The following is a 17578-nucleotide window of genomic DNA, read 5'->3' as shown; positions in this document are numbered from 1 at the left end:
AGCTTTTAAATCTAACACATTGAATGTGCCCCAGTACTACTGTAACCTCTTTTAAGCATCAGAGAGATGAAAAGCAGAAGAATTCTGTTAACAGCTGCTATTTAGCACAGAAAGGAACAAAACAACATCAACTGTTCAAAGTATCCCACTGGTCATTTGTAAAGCCCCCTTTCAGTTGTGACTTTAATACATTGTGTAACGATTATGCTGGAAACTTTCAGTTTTCCAGAGAAGTTGTATGTTTTAGCTCTTAGAAATTCCCTACTACCTCATAGGCAATGAGAAACACTGAATAATTGCTGTCACAGGATTGGAGGATTGATTTGGAGAAAGGGGCAGTTGAATTAATTGTAGTTTGCCAATGGAAGACTTTGACGCCTGCTATCCAAAGCATGCATCTAGCAGTAACAAATGCATTCAGGTGAAGTCTGGCTAAGTTGCAAGGAGACTTCCTGAGCATCTTTTTTCCCCCCACTTACATTTTCTCCTTTAACATGTTTTGGTTAAAGGAAAACATGAGGCAACTAGAGATAGTTCTAAGCTCCTTAAAGTTTAGAACTCTCATCTCATTGGAGAAGTTGATCACGGAAACATTACGCTCAGATGCACTTTGAAGTCTTATTCCATGCTTTCTGGATCCTACTAGCTAATAGCAAGCTGAACTACACACACAGCACAGATATTTACATGACCGGACTACTATTTACAGTAATACCTTAGATATTTCTTATTCCTCCTAACCCAGAGATATTCCTCTGCGGTTTTCAAGAACCTTAGCCTTTTTCTTCTTTCTCTCTTGCTCATGTTTCTCCCGCCTTTCTTCCCTGAAGGGGAAAGAGACAGACCCCATGAAATTATGTTAAGGCAGACACACAAGTAAGCAAAGGAATCTGACCAAGGCCTAGCATCCATTTAACCAGCGTGCTGCATTTGCCAATAGCAGGCAGAGCAGTACTGGTTTGGACTGATTTCAGACATTGAAGCGAAGACTTTTGCTTAGATATACAGGTGTAACACTCAAGGTAACAGCATGTCAGTATTCACAGCTTCCTCCAAGGGGAAGGCAAAACTTCAAACCCTAGAGGCAGCAGCATTCATAGAACAAGAGTCTGTCAGATTCAGAGCTGCCCTCTTTGTTGGCCTCCCTGATAACAGACTACTGGAGGCAAAGATCACTTTAATACAAAAGCTTTCTCTGCATATTTAAATTCTAAAAAGACAAAGGAGTCATCATATTATTTTAATTAACAATATTCATAGAAAGCCAGTGGTGTACTAACCTTGTCTGAAGATGAGGCTGTTTGTAGTCTTTCTTACATGAAGAGATGTTGCTGCCAGGCTTATTTGGAACAGTATTTTCTTTAGATTCTCCCCAAGGTTTTAGTCGTCCTACAAGTTCAGGAAAAAAAAAAAGATACTATTGAATCACTAGTTTTATAGTTGTGTGCTTAACTTCTTGTTGTGAGTTTTATACTGGCTAGAGTGCTTTTTGCTGGTCAACTCTAAGATGAAATGCCTCTTCAGCTGTACTATCAGTTTCACCTGCTCATTCCATACAAGTAGTTTTCCTGTAAGTAGTAGCAGGTATCTGTACTTAAAAGCAACACTCAGCACACAAAGTTAAGCTTCTCACACAACAGTATGCTTTAATAAACTAAACTAAAAATAACCTTAATTGTGTGAGGAATATGTTTTCTGTACACACAATGGAATACAAGGAAGTTTATTCTTATGGGCTTTTGGTCATAAAGGTTTCTCCTTCAGCAGGGAGCCTCTTAAAGCATATGTTATGTAGAAATCTAATGTTAGTCCACAGGCTATGTGGGAACCCAGAGAGAAAGGGAAAAGGATGGGGAAAAGAGACTGAAAACTTCATTGTCATGGTTTGTGTGAATGCCTTTTAAGCAGCTGAGTAGAAGGGATGTGACCAACACAAACTGCAAAGGATCATAGTACCTTTATGTGGCTGATACCGAAGTGGCCTCGAGAGACTTGCTTTGAGATCAAACGTCTTCTTGGCGCTTGTGGGTTCTGCAGGGTGAGCTGAGAACTTGAAGGGGGTGAGAGCTGCAAAAGGCATCAAGATAATACCATACTTCATTACAGTAGCAAGATCATCACTGACAGCAAGTCAGAAAGAATGTGTGAAGACCACCTTATAAGTATTAAGACCAAAGAGCCACTAAATGATACCATCTGCTACCTCTAACCACAGAGTTGCACAAATACAGCTCACTTGAAATGGCAGCTTTCAGGTCTGGAGAGAGGAAGAGCCATAGAGTATTGGCCCTTTTGCTCCGATTGTGCTGTACAACAGAAGCATAGAATGGTTTGAGTTGGAAAGGGCCTTAAGATTATCTCATTCCAACCCCCTGCACATATACCTCCACATAATTTTCTAGTCTTTCAGAACAAATTGTGTTTGCCACCCTCTGTGCCTATTTGGAACCAAGTGGTTTTCTCCATTAAACCAAGAAGTGTTCTAGAACACACCAGCTTCATCAGCAGTGGGAGTTTTCTTTCCCCCTAAAAAAGATCAGCATTGTCATACTGCAAGACAGGCAACTCTGGGTTCTTGACCCGTGCCAGTGTACCTGTGATACCTCAGTGGTTAGGTAGCAAACCTGTGCTAGTGCAGAAATCAGTAACAATTAAACATCTGCTTTTTCTCACAGAGCTTTAGTTCCCGAGTTACTCAGGGTTGGTAAAGCTGATAATAATAGGTTGTCTTAAAACACAGCTAGAAGCCTGGTACATATCAAACCCACAGGGAGACCAAGACCTCTGAAAGGCATCAGGGGCTCCTCTCACCACACACAGGATCTCCCTGTGCATGTTAAACAAACTTTAGCTACATAGCTCCTAAAGTCCCTGTAAGATTATTTTTATCCCCTTTTCTGTAGGTAGCTAGTACCATATGTTTAAGTCTTAGCACCTAACTTGCTTAGTAAAGAAAGTAAGCAAGTTTCTAGAGAATCAGTCATAAATGAGGAATTAAATTAAACCCTAGGTCTATATGACATTAGATTATAAAAATAAAAAAAATAATTCAGTAAGAGAAAACTCTTGACCTGAAAGAGCCAAATACTCACCCTCACCTTTACCCTTTGCTGCAGTCGAATCGTTATTTCTTGCATTTCCTACACTGGTTTTCTGTCTTGCTGGTTTGTGGCTCTCAGGTGTGCACATCTGCAGGTATGGAGACATTCTAGATGGAGTCTTGGTAAGGGAGCGTTTGTGCTCATTATCTTTTGTGGCTTCTGAGAACCTGGAAGTTATTAGTAAAGACAAAGTTAGTAATCTACAAGGAATAGAAGCAACATGACAGAACACAGAAGGTTCTGTGTTCTATTTTTCTTACAGGTAGAAAGTATAAAAGATATCCACAGCTTCTGCATAAACCACATTAAAAACTTCAGTGGCAATTTTCAAGTTAGGAGCTATCATTAATATCAGGAAGTAATATTAGGAATTCAGATATAAGAGATGATTAGCTTGCTTGACAAGAGAGAAAACATTAAGAAAAATAATTAGGCTTGGTTGGTTTAGGAAACTGAAAGCTGAAAGAGATGCAAGATTCCTCTGCCAGAAGTCAAAATGAAGAAACATGGTTGTAACAGCACAGTAAGGCTGGTTTAAGCTGGTTAAAGCTGGGCTGAACATTAGTAACCAGAATTAGTCTCATGTAGGTAACGCTTGGAATAGAAGTAATGAAGTGAAATCACAGCATTGATTATTTCATGCTTATCACACCAAATAGCTCACTGGTGGGTTCGGTTTGTTCTTTTTACCTGACGTTCATTTTGGTTGTTGAAAGGACAGACGGGTTAAATGACGATTTCTTGGATAAAATACTCCGACTGGTGTTCAGAGAACTGCGTGGTGAGTGATGGTGGTTACTGGGGGTGCAGGTGGTGGAGATTCTGCCTCTTTCTGGGTTTGGGCTGAATAAGAATGTTTTGCTGCTGTTATGTTTCTAGGGAAAAGCAAATCCTGAGTTAGCAGACTGCTAAACATTTAATCAGAAAAGCAGCTAAGAGGAAAGGAAAATAGTGAATCAGATAGAAACAGTCTCCTGAGTTTCCCCCTTTCTTTTCTTTAAAACGTAAGTACTTTAATAAAAGTGATCTGAAAACACATACCTTAGAAGCGCTGTAAGGAGTGCCTTTTTCTGATGCTCTTAAGATACTGGATTTTTTGGTCAGCACCTGCCAAGAGTAATTTGTCTTAAGCATACATTTTTACAATGCACAGCTTAGAAAGAGAAATGTAGTTCAAGAGTTTCAGCGTTTACTGTTTCAATAAGGACTTGGCAGTGCAAGGTTAAGGGTTGGAATTGATGATCTTAAAGGTCTTTTATAACCTAAACAATCCTATGATTCCATGTCTATTGACATATTTTTCATATCTTCATTGGTACGTTACTGACACTCCCAAAGAGGCCCATTAGCAGCTTTTACCCATACAAGCGTGAAACAGAAGAGCTGAGAATCAAGGCTACCGAGAACAACGTATCACATGTATTTTAAAGGACAATCATATGCAGTCACTGGACAATGGTGCTTTAAGGTTACTAAAAACTGACAAGTTACTTGTTGGTTGCTGTAACTATAATCATACACTCTTAATATCTATAAACTTATGACCACATAATAGCTATCTGGTTATAGAGGACTGCAGTTAAACTTCACTGACCATCACATTACACTGCACGTACTTACTCCTCTAAAGAGGCTCTACGAGGCTTTTACAGGGAGACTCTGGAAATCAATGGATAGGGGAACAACGTGTATCTTCCGGTGTTGTCACTTACCTTGACTTCATTGAGAGAACTGCTGCAGGTTTCAATAACTTTCTTTTTCCTCTCAATGTAGTCAGCAATTGATTCCATTTTCTTGAAGTGAGCCTCGTGCAACTTCTTAAAGTCTAAGAAGTTCCAAAAAGAAGAAGAGTCACATATCTGATACAGAAAAATATAACGTAACCCTTTGATTGAAGGTCGGGTATACCCAGGTAACTGAACAGTATAAAACAGAATCCACCTCACCAGCTACATCACCAGAGAGCTGGTACATGCTCTGGAGAATTACAGAATCACAGAGCAGTTTGGGGTGGAAGAGACCTTTAAAGGACATCTGGTCCAACCCCCACATTCTGCAGTTAAAGAAAAAATATAGATACTTCCACATTTTAAATGAACTAATGTATTTTATGAAGCTATGAAAGTGAGCTAATACACACTAATGCAGCCCAAAGGTGGCGCTTATAAAGTAAAATTAAACAAGCAGGTGTAACAGCACATCTTCCTGCTCTTTGTGGTTTTGATAATCATGAATTAGATCCAAAAGACACTTGTTGATAACCAGTTTTATAACATACATGTGAGTCATTTACTACTATGAACTTACAAGTTGACAGATAAACCTTAAAGTGTAACTTGAGAACTTTTTTCTTTGCTTGCTTTTTAAAGAGAAAATGGTTTCTTCTTCAGTCAGAAATAGAATTTGGGTTGTAAAAAACCCTTCACACACAGACAACACATCTATTTCTAAAGATGGTAGGCTAGCTTACTTGGTGTAGTAGCTTTCATTCCCTTTTTCCCAGACCTAGATGCACGGCCCGCATATACAGGGATCTTCCCTCCTGCCTTAAGAGCATCACCTGAGATAGTAAGATCAGACAAAAATCGTTATCTTTTTCCTGGTCTCCTCAGATAAAGTGCTGATCACCAGACAGGCCACAGCAATCTTTGCAGACACAACAAAATAACCAAGGGTACATTTAAAGTAGTACAAGTCATTAAACTTCCTTTTTGGAATTTCCTACTTACATTCACCTCCAGCAATTTTAGTAGAAGTCCTCTTTGGCTGTTCTTTCCGAGCAGTACCCATCCCTGGGCTCTCAGTAGCTCTCTTTTTAGTTACTTGTTCCTCAGTTTGGAATACCTTCTGTCTCTTTCCTTGCTGACCCCAAGGCACCTCATTTTCTTTCATTTCCAAATGCACCTGCAGTTTAAATATACTTCATTTAAATACTTTGTTCCAGCTGGATATAAAGAAGAGCTATGGTTCTGAGAGCAGTCGGTGGAACAGACTCCATCCTTAGAGGTTTCTATATCAGATTAGATAAAGCCTTAAGCATTGTGGTCTAACTTCATAGTTGACCCTGCTTTGACTGGGAGACTGAGCAAGAGACTTTCTGAAGTCCAACCTGAATTAACCTGTGAAATACTTACCCTGTTATTTAACAGAACTATATTAGAAAGCTTTTACCTGCACAGCTCTAACATGTTTGTATAAAATTACCTTATTGACAAACTCAATTGTTTGCAAGAAAAAACTAATTCCCTGGCTATGTTACTTTTTGACTATTGTGGCTCTGGTTACTGTACAAGTCTCTAACACTGACAGATAAACACTCCCCATTTCTTATTTCCCTTCTCTCATTCTAAATCAGGAAAAGTTCTTTCACATGGTTCTTAGTGCACCCACTAATTGCATGTAATGCTAAAGAACAGCAATTTCACCCCATCTCACACTGAATCTTCCCCTCCCTCAGCCATACAAGCCATGAATAAAGAGCCCACTGAGAGGAGTGGGAGTTAAAGATTATGAGGTTTAGGCAATCATCCAATTCCTGATAATTTTTTTTCTATATAAAGAGAGAACATCTTTATTTTTAGGTAAATTCTGAAACTAGTCAAATGTTCAGAACACTATAATGAATAGTGAAGGGTCTGAAATATCATTTCTTTCTTAGAGGAATTTAATTTACTTCTGTGACTAGCGAGTAATTTCTGTAACATTATAGAATAGCACAGTCAAAATAGACAAAATCAGTCCTACAAAGTACAGAAAACCAGTACCAGAATACTTGCATACAAAAGTCTTATGTATATACACACACAGACACAGATATATAACATTTACACCACCTGCTAAATGGTGGTAGGAAAAAAATCAAGTGAGTTTACATCATGTTGGGGGAAGGGGACAGTCAGCACACAAAGCCAAACAATGGGAATCACCTCTTTCTCATGAGAAAGCTCTGCATTTTCCTCACTGGTGTTAGTATCATCAGCGGAGTTCCTCTTTTTTCTGTTTACTTTCTTTTCTTTACCACATCTTCTTGTAGTAAAGGCCACTGAATCAGGCATCATTTCCTCCTCATTGTTCGGTTCATCTGATTTGATGAGACTAGGTACACTTTTTTCAGAGTCCTGTGTCAGAAAAATACTGTAATGTGGAACATCTGACATGAACAGATGAAAGAGACAGTTTCCATTTTATTGTTGGAAGAAGTATTTCACATAGAGGAAAAGCAGTAGCATGCATCTAACAGTGTAGTGATGAAGAAATTGGCACTATCTAGACTTCCCTAAATATCAAAGCCTATTATTTGAAGGCTTTAAAAAGAAGGCTTAGAGTCACTTTATTATAGAACATTTTAATAAGAATCTAGAAGACTAACACTTTATATTTAGAATCTGACTGCAGGATGCTGTGACCCTCCCAGATTCATGTTTCTGTGGAATGTTCTTCACCAAAAGGAACACCAGAGGCACTTCCATACTTGTTATAGTTAAAAATAAGCTCACAATGATTCTACCAGCTCCTCAGACCTTTAAAAAAGGCTTTTAAAGGAAGCACTTTCAGATGTATTTTAGAAAAAGCAAATACCAATTTACTTGCTATCAAAAACTTAAAAGCCATCACCATAGCCAATGAAATAATTCAGTTTACAGAAAACTTAAAAGAGAAACCAATACATGAAGAGACAAATAAAGGAAACATCACAATTGTATCACTCTCATTATAGTGTCAGTGTAAGTAAACTGTAGTAAATGCAAAATGCTTTCCAATGAATATCTAATCTCTTTAATCTAGGCATGTAAAACAAATAAGGTATGTTTATGTTTGGTACAGACTACCACCTGCAGTCACAAAGGTAATATCTGCTCAATGTAAATGTTGGTTTTCACAGAGAAAAACTTTGTACTGATGCTGAAAAATACATTGCTCATTTTGGCAGCTGAAAGAAAACCAGCTTTGGGTAGATAGGAGGCCACTTAAAGCTAACATCAGCACATCTGTTCCCATCAGTACCAGGGTGTATTAAACTAAAGGCACCATGAAGATTTTTTATTACAGTTCTTATCATGGTAAAAATTAACTTTCAGTACATGCCCTGTTCTACTAGTCACAGTTAGATCTATCTCTTAATAAGAATGGCCTATTTATCATTCCTTACCATATTTGCACTTTCTTGTTTTGTTCCATCAAAGTGTTGCTTCAGTGCTTTCAACAGTTTGTCTGCCTGGAGAGAAACCAAGACAACATATGAACTAAATACCACGTTGAATCATCAAACAAAACACTGCATAAACCCAGCCAGTGTCCTATCAACTGATCCAGCAAACAAGCAGAACGGTTCCTGGATCCAATGGAAGACTAAACTTCATCCAAGTCAGTCAAATTGTGTCCCTGCCTGTGGCAGGGGGTTGAAGTAGGTGATCTTTAAGGTCCCTTCCAACCAAAACCATTCCATGATTCTCAATGAAAGCGCTTAAGAACTCAGATAAAAAAGTAGCATCTTCTCCAAAGAGAGAGTTTTCCCTGCCCAGCTTTCTTCCTGGTTGCCTGTTTTCCAGGAAGTTTAATTATTCAGGGATGAATGAGACTGGCTTTAGCAGCACTGCATAACTGAGCATGTATCAAGTATCCGCACAAACTGCTTTCTCCCTCACAGTACATGCAAAGCTGTCGTGGTTTCTTCTCACCCCTTGCACCTATTCAACAGTAACAGCAGTAAAATTCAACAAAACTGTGCTGCTGACATTTTAGACTATGAAAGACTCTTGGGAAAGGTCAGCATAAAATCAAACCCGAACTAGAGGCTCAAGAACAAAATCATAGAATACTTAGGGTTGGAAAGGACCTTAAGATCATCCAGTTCCAACCCCCAGAGCTAAAAGCCCTGGGTGAAGCTTTTGTCCTGGCAGTACACGGGCATCACCCTGTGGCTCTAAAGAAACACCGGTGAGCGCTTAAATCCCTCGTTCTTAACCATGGCCGGTAAACAAACACACGCACCCTCGCCCCCCACGGCACTCCGGTGTTGCTGTTCTTCCGAGTCTTAAACAAAACGAACCCAAAACACAGCCTCCTGCCGGTGAGCCCCGCAGTGCCCCAGCCCATGGGCAGAGCCGCACGTCCCCTCCTTAACCCCTCCAGTTGAACGGAGCCCACACAAGCAGCTGTTCCAATGGACCTTGTGCCCGTCCGGAAGGCACCCGAGCACATCGCCCTACCCCGCGGAAAGAGCCAACGGCCAGGACCTTCTTCCCGGACGAAGGGACGCTTCAACACACAGCTGCCACCGCTCCCGCAGGCCCGGGCAGCGACCCCACCGGTGCCGTTACCCAAAACAAGAAGAGCGTCCACGGGCACGGGCGTGTTCCGTGAACGACAGCCGCTCCCGGCCGGGCACTGCGGGAGCCCCACCGCCGGGGTCGCCCTTTAGAGGGAGCGCTCCCCCTGCCCGCCCACCCCTCATCAGGAGGTGCTGCTCCCGCCCTCACCCGCAGGTTGGCCTTGAGCCCGGCGGCCTTTGCGATCCGCTGGAGCTCCACGTACTTCATCTCTTCGAGCTGCTGCCGCAGCGGAGACGGCGCCATGGCGGGGCAGGGCAGCGGGCGGCTACCGCCTCAACGGCCGCGCTTCAAACCTCGCGCCTCAGCCCGCGCCCGCCCCCGCCGCCGTTCGAACTTGCCCTCCGCGCCACGCCATTGGCTGGGTGAGGCAAAGGGGTTGAGACTAAGGGCAGGGAAGCCGCCAATAGCGGCTTGGCTATCGGGGAGCGCTTTGAGTGTTCAAACGCGATAGGCTCTCCAAGGCGAAAGGAAGCCCCGCCCTCCCCTGCGTGATTGGGCGACGGCATGCCCCGGTGCGGCCCGCTTCCCAATAGTCTCAGGCGATGAGGATTGACGCGAGCATTGGCCAATGGCAGCGCGGATCCGTGAATCGCTCTCCAATCGGGAAGGCGGGCGATGTGCTCGAACTCTAGGCGGGAGAAGATGGCGGTGCGGCGGCAGCTGCAGGAGCTGGTGCGCGACTCGCAACTCAGCGGTGCCATCGTGGTGGAGCGGCAGCCGTCGCCCGTAGCAGCAGCTCCGGGCCAGGTGTCGCCGCCTTCCTCGCCGCAGCCCGCGGGGCTGGCGTCGCTACCGCGGCGGCAGGAGCTGCTGCTGGAGCCCTGCGCCGTGTTCCAGTGCCGCGGCTGCTGGGCGGTGCTGAGCGACTCGCTGCAGCTGTGCACGCATGAGGAGGGGCTGCTCGGCCTCCTCGTCTGCTACAGTCAGTGCCCGCCGCGGGCGGGGGGTGCCGGCGGGCGGTTGGTGCGGCGGGTCCGGGTTTTAAGGGTCCGTCTTTCTCCTTAGGAGTCACAAAGGACGTGATCTGGGAGGACTCGCTCACGATCGGCCTGGAGGGACCCCTGCTCGGGTGGTGCGTAGCTCGCCTACTGCTTCCCCCGGGTCACCGGCCTGCCGGGCGCTGCCGCCGCGGGGCATTGAGCGGGCTGGGGTGTGCTGCGGGGTGGGTAAGATGCGGAGCGCCGCTCGTAGCCGTGCTTCAGCCATAGCGCGGCGAGGGAGCTTCTGAAGGTGCAGCTTTCGTGCGGTCAAAATCAGAAGTTTCGCTGCTGTCCTTGGTGGAGAGGAGCGTTTGAGCAGGCAGCCTGGCCTGTAGGGCTCTTCTCCCCTAAAAGGTCTGTTACCTAAATTAAAGCATCTCTCTTCGGGGTTTGGTTGTTCGTTGTTTTATATATGTGTGTGTATATATATATATGTACACTGTTATATATATGTATAAAAAAGCATAGTGTATGTGTATATATATATATATACACACACTGAAAATTATAAACTGCTCTGTTCGCAAGCCTGCAGTTAGCAGCAGGCTTGGTAACTGGGATGAGTGATGCAAAGGTTATAAATGACATCTGAGGACTTACAGAACCTGTAGTTTGTTTACATGGCATTTAAGGGTATTTTACTAATTATAGGGCCCAGGAACTTTTAAAATATAAGACTTTTTAATTTTTTCTTTTTTTCCTGCCTCTCTCTGCATGAGGCAATAATCTGTTTTATCAGGAGGAAATGCCACATCTATGATCTGGCAGAGGTGTTGTTTTACCAGTTAAATCTTGTTTGAGTACTATAGCCTAAACCACTCTGTGATAATAAGACACCTGTTTTCTTCCTTAATTGCAACTTCATTTATTACAGAGATTATGTCTTGCACAACATGCCCAAAGTTTTTACGTTCATGTTCTCTTTGTATGTAGTGTCTCCTTAAGGAGAAAGCGTTATTATGCCTCAATTTGTTGTCCTAATAGAACTGCAGATTTGCTCTCCTCTCACAAACATGCTCTATCTATGGTTTCAGAAGCTTCTGTTTAATACTGTTTTCCCCTTGCTCCTTTTAGTGCTTACAACACACTGACCTGTCAGTCGTGTGGCTTGATCGTGGGCTTCATTCTTTATTCTGCCTCCAGGGAGCTGGCGTATCTGAGAGGCTTCTTCTGTTTCTTCAAGGACAGCATCCTCTGGTGAGCATGCTCTGTTCTTCTGGTCAGTGATTTCATGGCAGTTTGTAAGTCATCACAACAAGCTGTACAACTAATCTACAGCTCCTTTTGACCAAGTGCATTGAAGTGGGGTTTTAATATCCTCTATTTTTAATTGTCGGTGTTGGCCTGACTCCATTTGACTTCTGTGGCCTCATGTAACATTGAGGTTTAAATTTAGGTGTTTGCAACACTGAAATCTCCTTCACTTCCAGATTCGCTCAGCTAACATAAGGTGTCAAAGTAGTTCCACGATAGCCTGAGGATTTGACTATAGTAAATGTAAATTACTTATAGTTGGTGATGAGAGCATTTTATGATTTCCAAGTAAAACCATTGTTACGTTTTTAATCTTTTCATAGTGCCTTGACTTCTTTTGGCAAAAACTTTGTATCTACTTTAAAATAATCTTAAATAATCCATCTAAACAATGAAGTTCAACCAAGCCAAGTGCAAGGTCCTACACCTGGGTCGGAGCAATCCCAGGCACAGCTACAGGTTGGGCAGAGAAGAGATTCAGAGCAGCCCTGCGGAGAAGGACTTGGGGATGTTGGTCGATGAGAAAATGAACATGAGCCAGCTTCAGTGTGCGTTTGCAGCCCAGAAAGCCAACCGTATCCTGGGCTGCGTCAAAAGGAGCGTGACCAGCAGGTCGAAGGAGGTGATCCTGCCCCTCTACTCTGCTCTTGTGAGACCTCACCTGGAGCACTGTGTGCAGTTCTGGTGTCCTCAAAATAAAAAGGACATGGAACTGTTGGAACAAGTCCAGAGGAGGCCACAAGGATGGTCAGGGGACTGAAGCACCTCCTGTATGAACACAGGCTGAGAAAGTTGGGGCTGTTCAGCCTGGAGAAGAGAAGGCTGCACGGAGACCTCATAGCAGCCTTCCAGTATCTGAAGGGGGCCTATAGGGATGCTGGGGAGGGACTCTTCATTAGGGACTGTAGTGATAGGACAAGGGGTAACAGGTTAAAACTTAAACAGGGGAAGCTCAGGTTAGATACTGACAGTTAGATACTGTCCTGGGTTCAGCAGTAGTGGTCATTTTTCCCCTTAGTAGCTGGTGCAGCACTGTGTTTTTGCTTTCGGCCTGGGAACAGTGCTGATAACACCAATGTTTTTAGTTACTGCTCAGTAATGTTTACTCTGACCAAGGACTTTCTGAGCCTCACGCTCTGCCAGGGAGGGAGAGGAAGCCTAGAGGAAGCAGAGACAGGACACCTGACCCAAACTTGCCCAAGAGGTATTCCATACCACAGCACATCATGCCCAGGATGTAGAACTGGGGGCAGTTACTCAGAAGGCCCAGATTGGGTTGGGTTGGGTTAGGGTTAGCGGTTGTATTCTCTTCTCTTGTTATTTCCCTTATCACTATTATTATTGGAGGTAGCAGTAGTGATTTGTGTTATACCTTAGTTACGGGACTGATCTTATCTCAACTCGTGGGAGTTACATTATCTCAACTCCTGGGAGAGGGGGGAGAAAGAAGCAGAGGGAGTGAGCGAGTGGCTGCGTGGTTCTGAATTACCAGCTGGGCTTAAACCATGACATGTAAGGAGGAAGCTCTTTACTGTGAGGGTGGTGAGGCACTGGAACAGGTTGCCCAAGGAAGTTGTGAATGCTCCATCCCTGGCAGTGTTCAAGGCCAGGTTGGACAGAGCCTTGGGTGACATGGTCTGGTGTGAGGTGTCCCTGCCCATGGCAGGGGATTGGAACTAGTTGATCTTAAGGTCCATTCCAAGCCAAACCATTCTATGATTTTAATTCAACTATGGGTGTTTTAACTGCTTTTCTTGGTGTGGTTTCTCCTTTTGTTTTCCAGTTACCTCTTGAAATCCCAAATCGTAGTAGAAGCTTCAAAGATAATTTTTCCTCCTGAGACCTTATGGGAACGACTGCAGAAAGTAAAGTTTCTACATTAATTTGTATGGAAAATATTAAAAAAGATTATTTTTTTATATAAGTCAAAAAATATTGATACAATTACTTTTTAAGTGCACAAGATGGAGGAAACACAACACAGTGACTGACTTAAATGTGTAAGACATGCAAAACATTTTCTAGAACCACTTATCTGCAAAACATATCCAGTTCTAGCTATTTTCTTCCAAAGTGTGTTATCCTTTTATCTCTGTACCTTGAAAAGAAGCGTTTAAATTGGATGTGCTTTTCTGTAACTTGGTTAGTTGTTGTCTTAGTAAATTTTCTGTCCCATAGCTCAGAGTTACTGTGTGTAGGAGACAGACAGTGTATCCAGTATTCACATGTATTTAGTATTCACATTAACTTGTTTCTTTTTAGCTTCTAAGCATGGAAATGGGCCCATGGCACTTCTTAAGTTTTGCCTTCTTTAAAGTTCTCTTCCAGTGTCTGACTGCAAGATCAGTGTTTTTATAGGTCAGGTGAGGCTAAAATGCAAAAATCCTATCCAGGCAAGACTTTTAAAGTTGAGACACATTATTCTGAAGTAAAACAATAGTAGTACTTGAGTGCAAACACAAATCATGTAACTGTGGGGAGTTTGCTTGTTGAGTAGAACAAGAGCAAGAATCTGGTCTTTGCTTTTTGAGACACAATGTCAGCAAGATTTTCCTCTTGTGCTTTTGATGTGTCCCTGGGCTCTGGAAATGGCATTTTTGAAGGACTGTCCACCTGTTTTCCTAAGCTAATCATGAAACAGTCTGTCCTCATATTGTCAAAGAAGGTCTCTGGCTGTGTAAAAACAAGAGTTAGGGAATATTGGATTGATTGTAAAAAGGTTCCAGCAACCTGTCTCCTTGAGTATTTCCATACATCCCTGAAAGGGCTGTGCTGCCACACATTCATCTGTCTCCCTGTAGCACAGGCCTGATTTGGGTGCCAGTTTTGTCTGTACTAGACATGCAATATAGAGATTAAAGCCCAGTATAGTTTTCTGTCTTGAAAGTCAACTGCTCTTCAACCACTGCAGGTGGGGTGTGGATCATTCAGAGATCCAGTGATAGGATATTTCTCTGTAGTCTTAATGCTCTTCGTTCTCTTTTTTTTTCTAGCTAAAGGAAAAGCTTGTGGAGAGCCACACACGTGTAGAAACACTGATGAAGATGCTTAAGGAACTGGAGGAAAAAAACAATGGGCAGAAAGGCAGAGCTCTGCATCAGATGCAGCTGGACTGCTGCCAGGATATGCAATAGTCAGGGTCAGCTAATAATACACCATTTCAAGAACTCCTGGAGTTGTTTCTGCATGTCTGCTGAACTAATGCACCAGAACAGCTTTGAGGGTTGATCTGTCATGTTACCTCTGCATAGAAAGAACTGGTGCTTAAGTGCATCCCTTCAGTCTAAGAGGAACACCTGAAAATCTGATATCCTGAAGATATGCTTGGAAAAATTAATAGCTCACCCGTACAGCACATCACTCTCCGAGACAGTCTAAGTGATTCTCTGTCATGACTTCAGGGGGAAAACCAGGCTTTGAAATACAAAAATTAGGTTTCTGCAACATACAAAACATACTAAGATGATACTCAAGAGGAGCTATTATAAACCAAACATTCTTATGGAGATCTAAAGTTCTTGTCTTACCCTTTCATACAGATACCGTGTTAATGGCAGGCAGCTGGTATCTGAGGCACTACTAAAGGATCTCCTCATCAGTTCTTTAAGACTTGCTTCTGTGTGGCCTGCAAAAGAAGCAAGCTAGCACGGCCTAGAAGCTGCAGCGTGCTTGGTGCATGAATCTGCACTAAGTGGCACAATGCTGGCTGGAGCACAAATTTTTGGATTTCAAATTCAATGGCAAGCCATGTGCCAGCCACCAGTATTTCTCTGTTTTTAATGGGTGCTGCTTCTTTCCAAACATCTAGAAAGTAATTTGATGGAAAAGAAGGAACACCAATTGGTTTTATGACAATATCTTTAACCCCAGTTCTTGGTATCTGGAAGATTAAAGGTTAGTTTCTCTCCCTTTTGTTGCCTAAAGGACCGATGCTTTAAACCTTCCATAAAGTTTAGTAGTTGTATGCAGTAGTCTAGAGAGGGCTGTATTTACTTCATTAATTCTAGTGATGCAGTTTTCCATCCTCTTACTTCTGCTTCCATGTATGACCGGCAGATTGCACTCCCCACTGCTGCTACTGCCAGTACTCCCTGTATTTCATGGTCTTAATTGTTGTATTTGCGAAGTAACTCTTGTAGTGGCCTTGGAGCAGAGAGGACGAAACTTACTGGAAAGCACCTCAGAGGCTTCAGGTGGCCAGCCAGTACCTACACTGCTACTGCTTTTTCATTGAGAGTTCAGACTGTCTCAGTTCCTTCTGATGAAGCAATAACTTGGAATACCATCAGCCATTCTGCAGAGAGAAGAGGGGTGCTCTCTGTTAAATTCTACTACTGTATGCTATATAAATGATTTTATTGTTAGTTTTACAAATTTGATCTGCATAAGTGCAGAAACACAGCGCTTTTCAACGACAGCTAAGTTCAGGATATCAAAAGTACCTACCTGAAGGAAATATTACACTTGTGACATCTGCTTCATTGCCTGTAATGACAAATGGTAACTTCTCTAAAATGAGCTCTATCCTGAACCCTTTACTTGAATGTTGTTCATAAGAGTTGTCTCTGTATGTTTGTACAGTTTGGATTGTTGTATTTGATTATTTCATTAATAAGAACAAAGACATCTTTACAGTTGTGTTGTTTTGTGTCTTCTGCATTGTGTTATGGTTAAGGGCCTGTTGGTCTTTAGCAGGTCTTGTGATTTAAGCTCATTTTATGCAAGCATCTCAGGTAGATGTTTTCCATTGCAGAAATTCACCTTTGCGTTACTTTCAAAGTGACAGCCCTTTTCTTATTCCATCCATTGACAATGGGCCTACTCCCTTTTGCCCTTTCTTTCAGTCTGCTTTCTGCATTGAGACAGTTCCTTGCTGTATACTTTACATCTGTACTGTGTAGAATAGTGCTAAACTGTCTTACTTCGTTTAGCTAAGTGTCCACCCCTAAAAGGAAAAGAAAGCTGTCAGTTACTTTGGGTTTTTAGTATTATCTTTACAGCTGTAAAGAAAAGAATTTGTAAATAAAAGCTGAAATTCAGAGATGCATTTTGTGCAGATCACTGATGCATCGTGAGTCACAAACCCACTTCTTTTCCTTAGATTATGTTTGCAGAAAAATCCATCAGTTTATCTTGCTGGGTCCCAGTTCATTATGAAGCATTAAATTAATGGTTCCTCATATTAGATTATATAGCATGAATTTAAACAAATAATGAGCATGTACTAAATAATAGCTGGGAAATTTTTAAACTATATTAATCTTTGTTACTGGGAGTACTCTGCTGAGTCAAGCCATGCTCCTTCATGTCTATTTGTCAAATGATGTGAGTTTTGTTGGCACTGTTGCCTGGTGTACCTGCTGATATTCACAGAAGCAGTGTTCCAACAACATTCTGTTTTAAGTAAGCTGCAAATCAAAATACATAGGTTTAAGTTGATAAAGCAGTAACATTCACTTAAATTTATTCTCTTCAGTAATTCAAAGTGATGCTCATAAACTTATTCCTGAAAGATTCAGTGTTTAATCCTGCAGCCTGTCCCAGATTCAAGTTCCTTTTAATCTATGGTTTATCAGTGAATATTTGTTGCTCCTATTCTAGTGTAGGACCTAATCTCCACTAACCAGGCATCTTTAGAAATGCATTCCAGCTTTAAATGCAGCCAGGGCCAGTCTGGCTTTGTAAGGGATGAATTCTCTAAGTGAATACAACCACTTAGAAAACAAGTCAGGCCTCACCAAGAGCTGTCTTCTCTGCAATCTGAAGACAAAACCAACTAGAAAATAAAACAAAGGTGGTTAAACATGCTACTGAAGTAACAATCATACTGAAAATCTTCTACAAACTAGCTTAAGGGTTAACAATCTGTAACAGGTCTTGGAAAGGTTGTAGCAGGATTAGCAGCCAATGG

At 42.3% G+C, this 17578-nt stretch overlaps 2 protein-coding genes across 5 annotated transcripts; one reads left to right on the top strand and one right to left on the bottom strand.

Annotated features, from left to right (window-relative positions):
- Positions 1–488: 488 nt before the first annotated feature.
- NUSAP1 (nucleolar and spindle associated protein 1) lies at positions 489–9676 on the bottom strand. Of its 3 annotated transcripts, none has more exons than XM_061462302.1 (12): positions 9581–9676; positions 8251–8316; positions 7028–7219; positions 5831–6005; positions 5572–5661; positions 4814–4926; positions 4143–4208; positions 3792–3976; positions 3093–3268; positions 1957–2067; positions 1281–1389; positions 489–824 (listed from the first exon to the last, which is right to left on the bottom strand). In XM_061462302.1, the coding sequence occupies exons 1-12, from the start codon at positions 9674–9676 to the stop codon at positions 737–739; spliced, it is 1467 nt and encodes a 488-aa protein (XP_061318286.1). In that variant the 3' UTR covers positions 489–736. The 3 variants fall into 3 exon arrangements, with proteins under 3 accessions (XP_061318286.1, XP_061318287.1, XP_061318288.1); XM_061462303.1 differs by having other exon boundaries at positions 3099–3268; XM_061462304.1 differs by lacking the exon at positions 4143–4208.
- Positions 9677–9975: 299 nt separating this feature from the next.
- On the top strand, positions 9976–14858 carry OIP5 (Opa interacting protein 5). Of its 2 annotated transcripts, XM_061462301.1 has the most exons (5): positions 9976–10355; positions 10439–10505; positions 11488–11610; positions 13451–13532; positions 14661–14858. In XM_061462301.1, the coding sequence occupies exons 1-5, from the start codon at positions 10049–10051 to the stop codon at positions 14799–14801; spliced, it is 720 nt and encodes a 239-aa protein (XP_061318285.1). In that variant the 5' UTR covers positions 9976–10048; the 3' UTR covers positions 14802–14858. The 2 variants fall into 2 exon arrangements, 1 of the variants encoding a protein (XP_061318285.1); XR_009744937.1 differs by lacking the exons at positions 9976–10355; positions 10439–10505; positions 14661–14858 and adding an exon at positions 10584–10767 and having other exon boundaries at positions 13451–13614.
- Positions 14859–17578: the final 2720 nt, after the last annotated feature.

Source organism: Pezoporus flaviventris, unplaced genomic scaffold (assembly GCF_033815535.1).
Source record: "Pezoporus flaviventris isolate CSIRO_AGI_PZ_B2104156 unplaced genomic scaffold, CSIRO_AGI_Pfla_v1 ptg000035l, whole genome shotgun sequence".
In the NCBI taxonomy this organism is placed as follows: Eukaryota; Metazoa; Chordata; class Aves; order Psittaciformes; family Psittacidae; genus Pezoporus; species Pezoporus flaviventris.
Note: the sequence above shows the minus strand (reverse complement) of the source record. Positions and strands in the feature narration are given on the sequence as shown.

Coding starts and splice junctions, on each gene's coding strand:
- NUSAP1 (XM_061462302.1), bottom strand. CDS start 9,676: ATGGCGCCGTCTCCGCTGCGGCAGCAGCTCGAAGAGATGAAGTACGTG. Junction 5,662..5,830: donor TAAAATTGCTGGAGGTGAAT/GTAAGTAGGAAA, acceptor TTACTATCTCAG/GTGATGCTCTTAAGGCAGGA. Junction 2,068..3,092: donor AGCAAAGGGTAAAGGTGAGG/GTGAGTATTTGG, acceptor TGCCTTTTGCAG/CTCTCACCCCCTTCAAGTTC.
- OIP5 (XM_061462301.1), top strand. CDS start 10,049: ATGTGCTCGAACTCTAGGCGGGAGAAGATGGCGGTGCGGCGGCAGCTG. Junction 10,356..10,438: donor CGGCCTCCTCGTCTGCTACA/GTCAGTGCCCGC, acceptor CTTTCTCCTTAG/GAGTCACAAAGGACGTGATC. Junction 11,611..13,450: donor TTCAAGGACAGCATCCTCTG/GTGAGCATGCTC, acceptor TTTGTTTTCCAG/TTACCTCTTGAAATCCCAAA.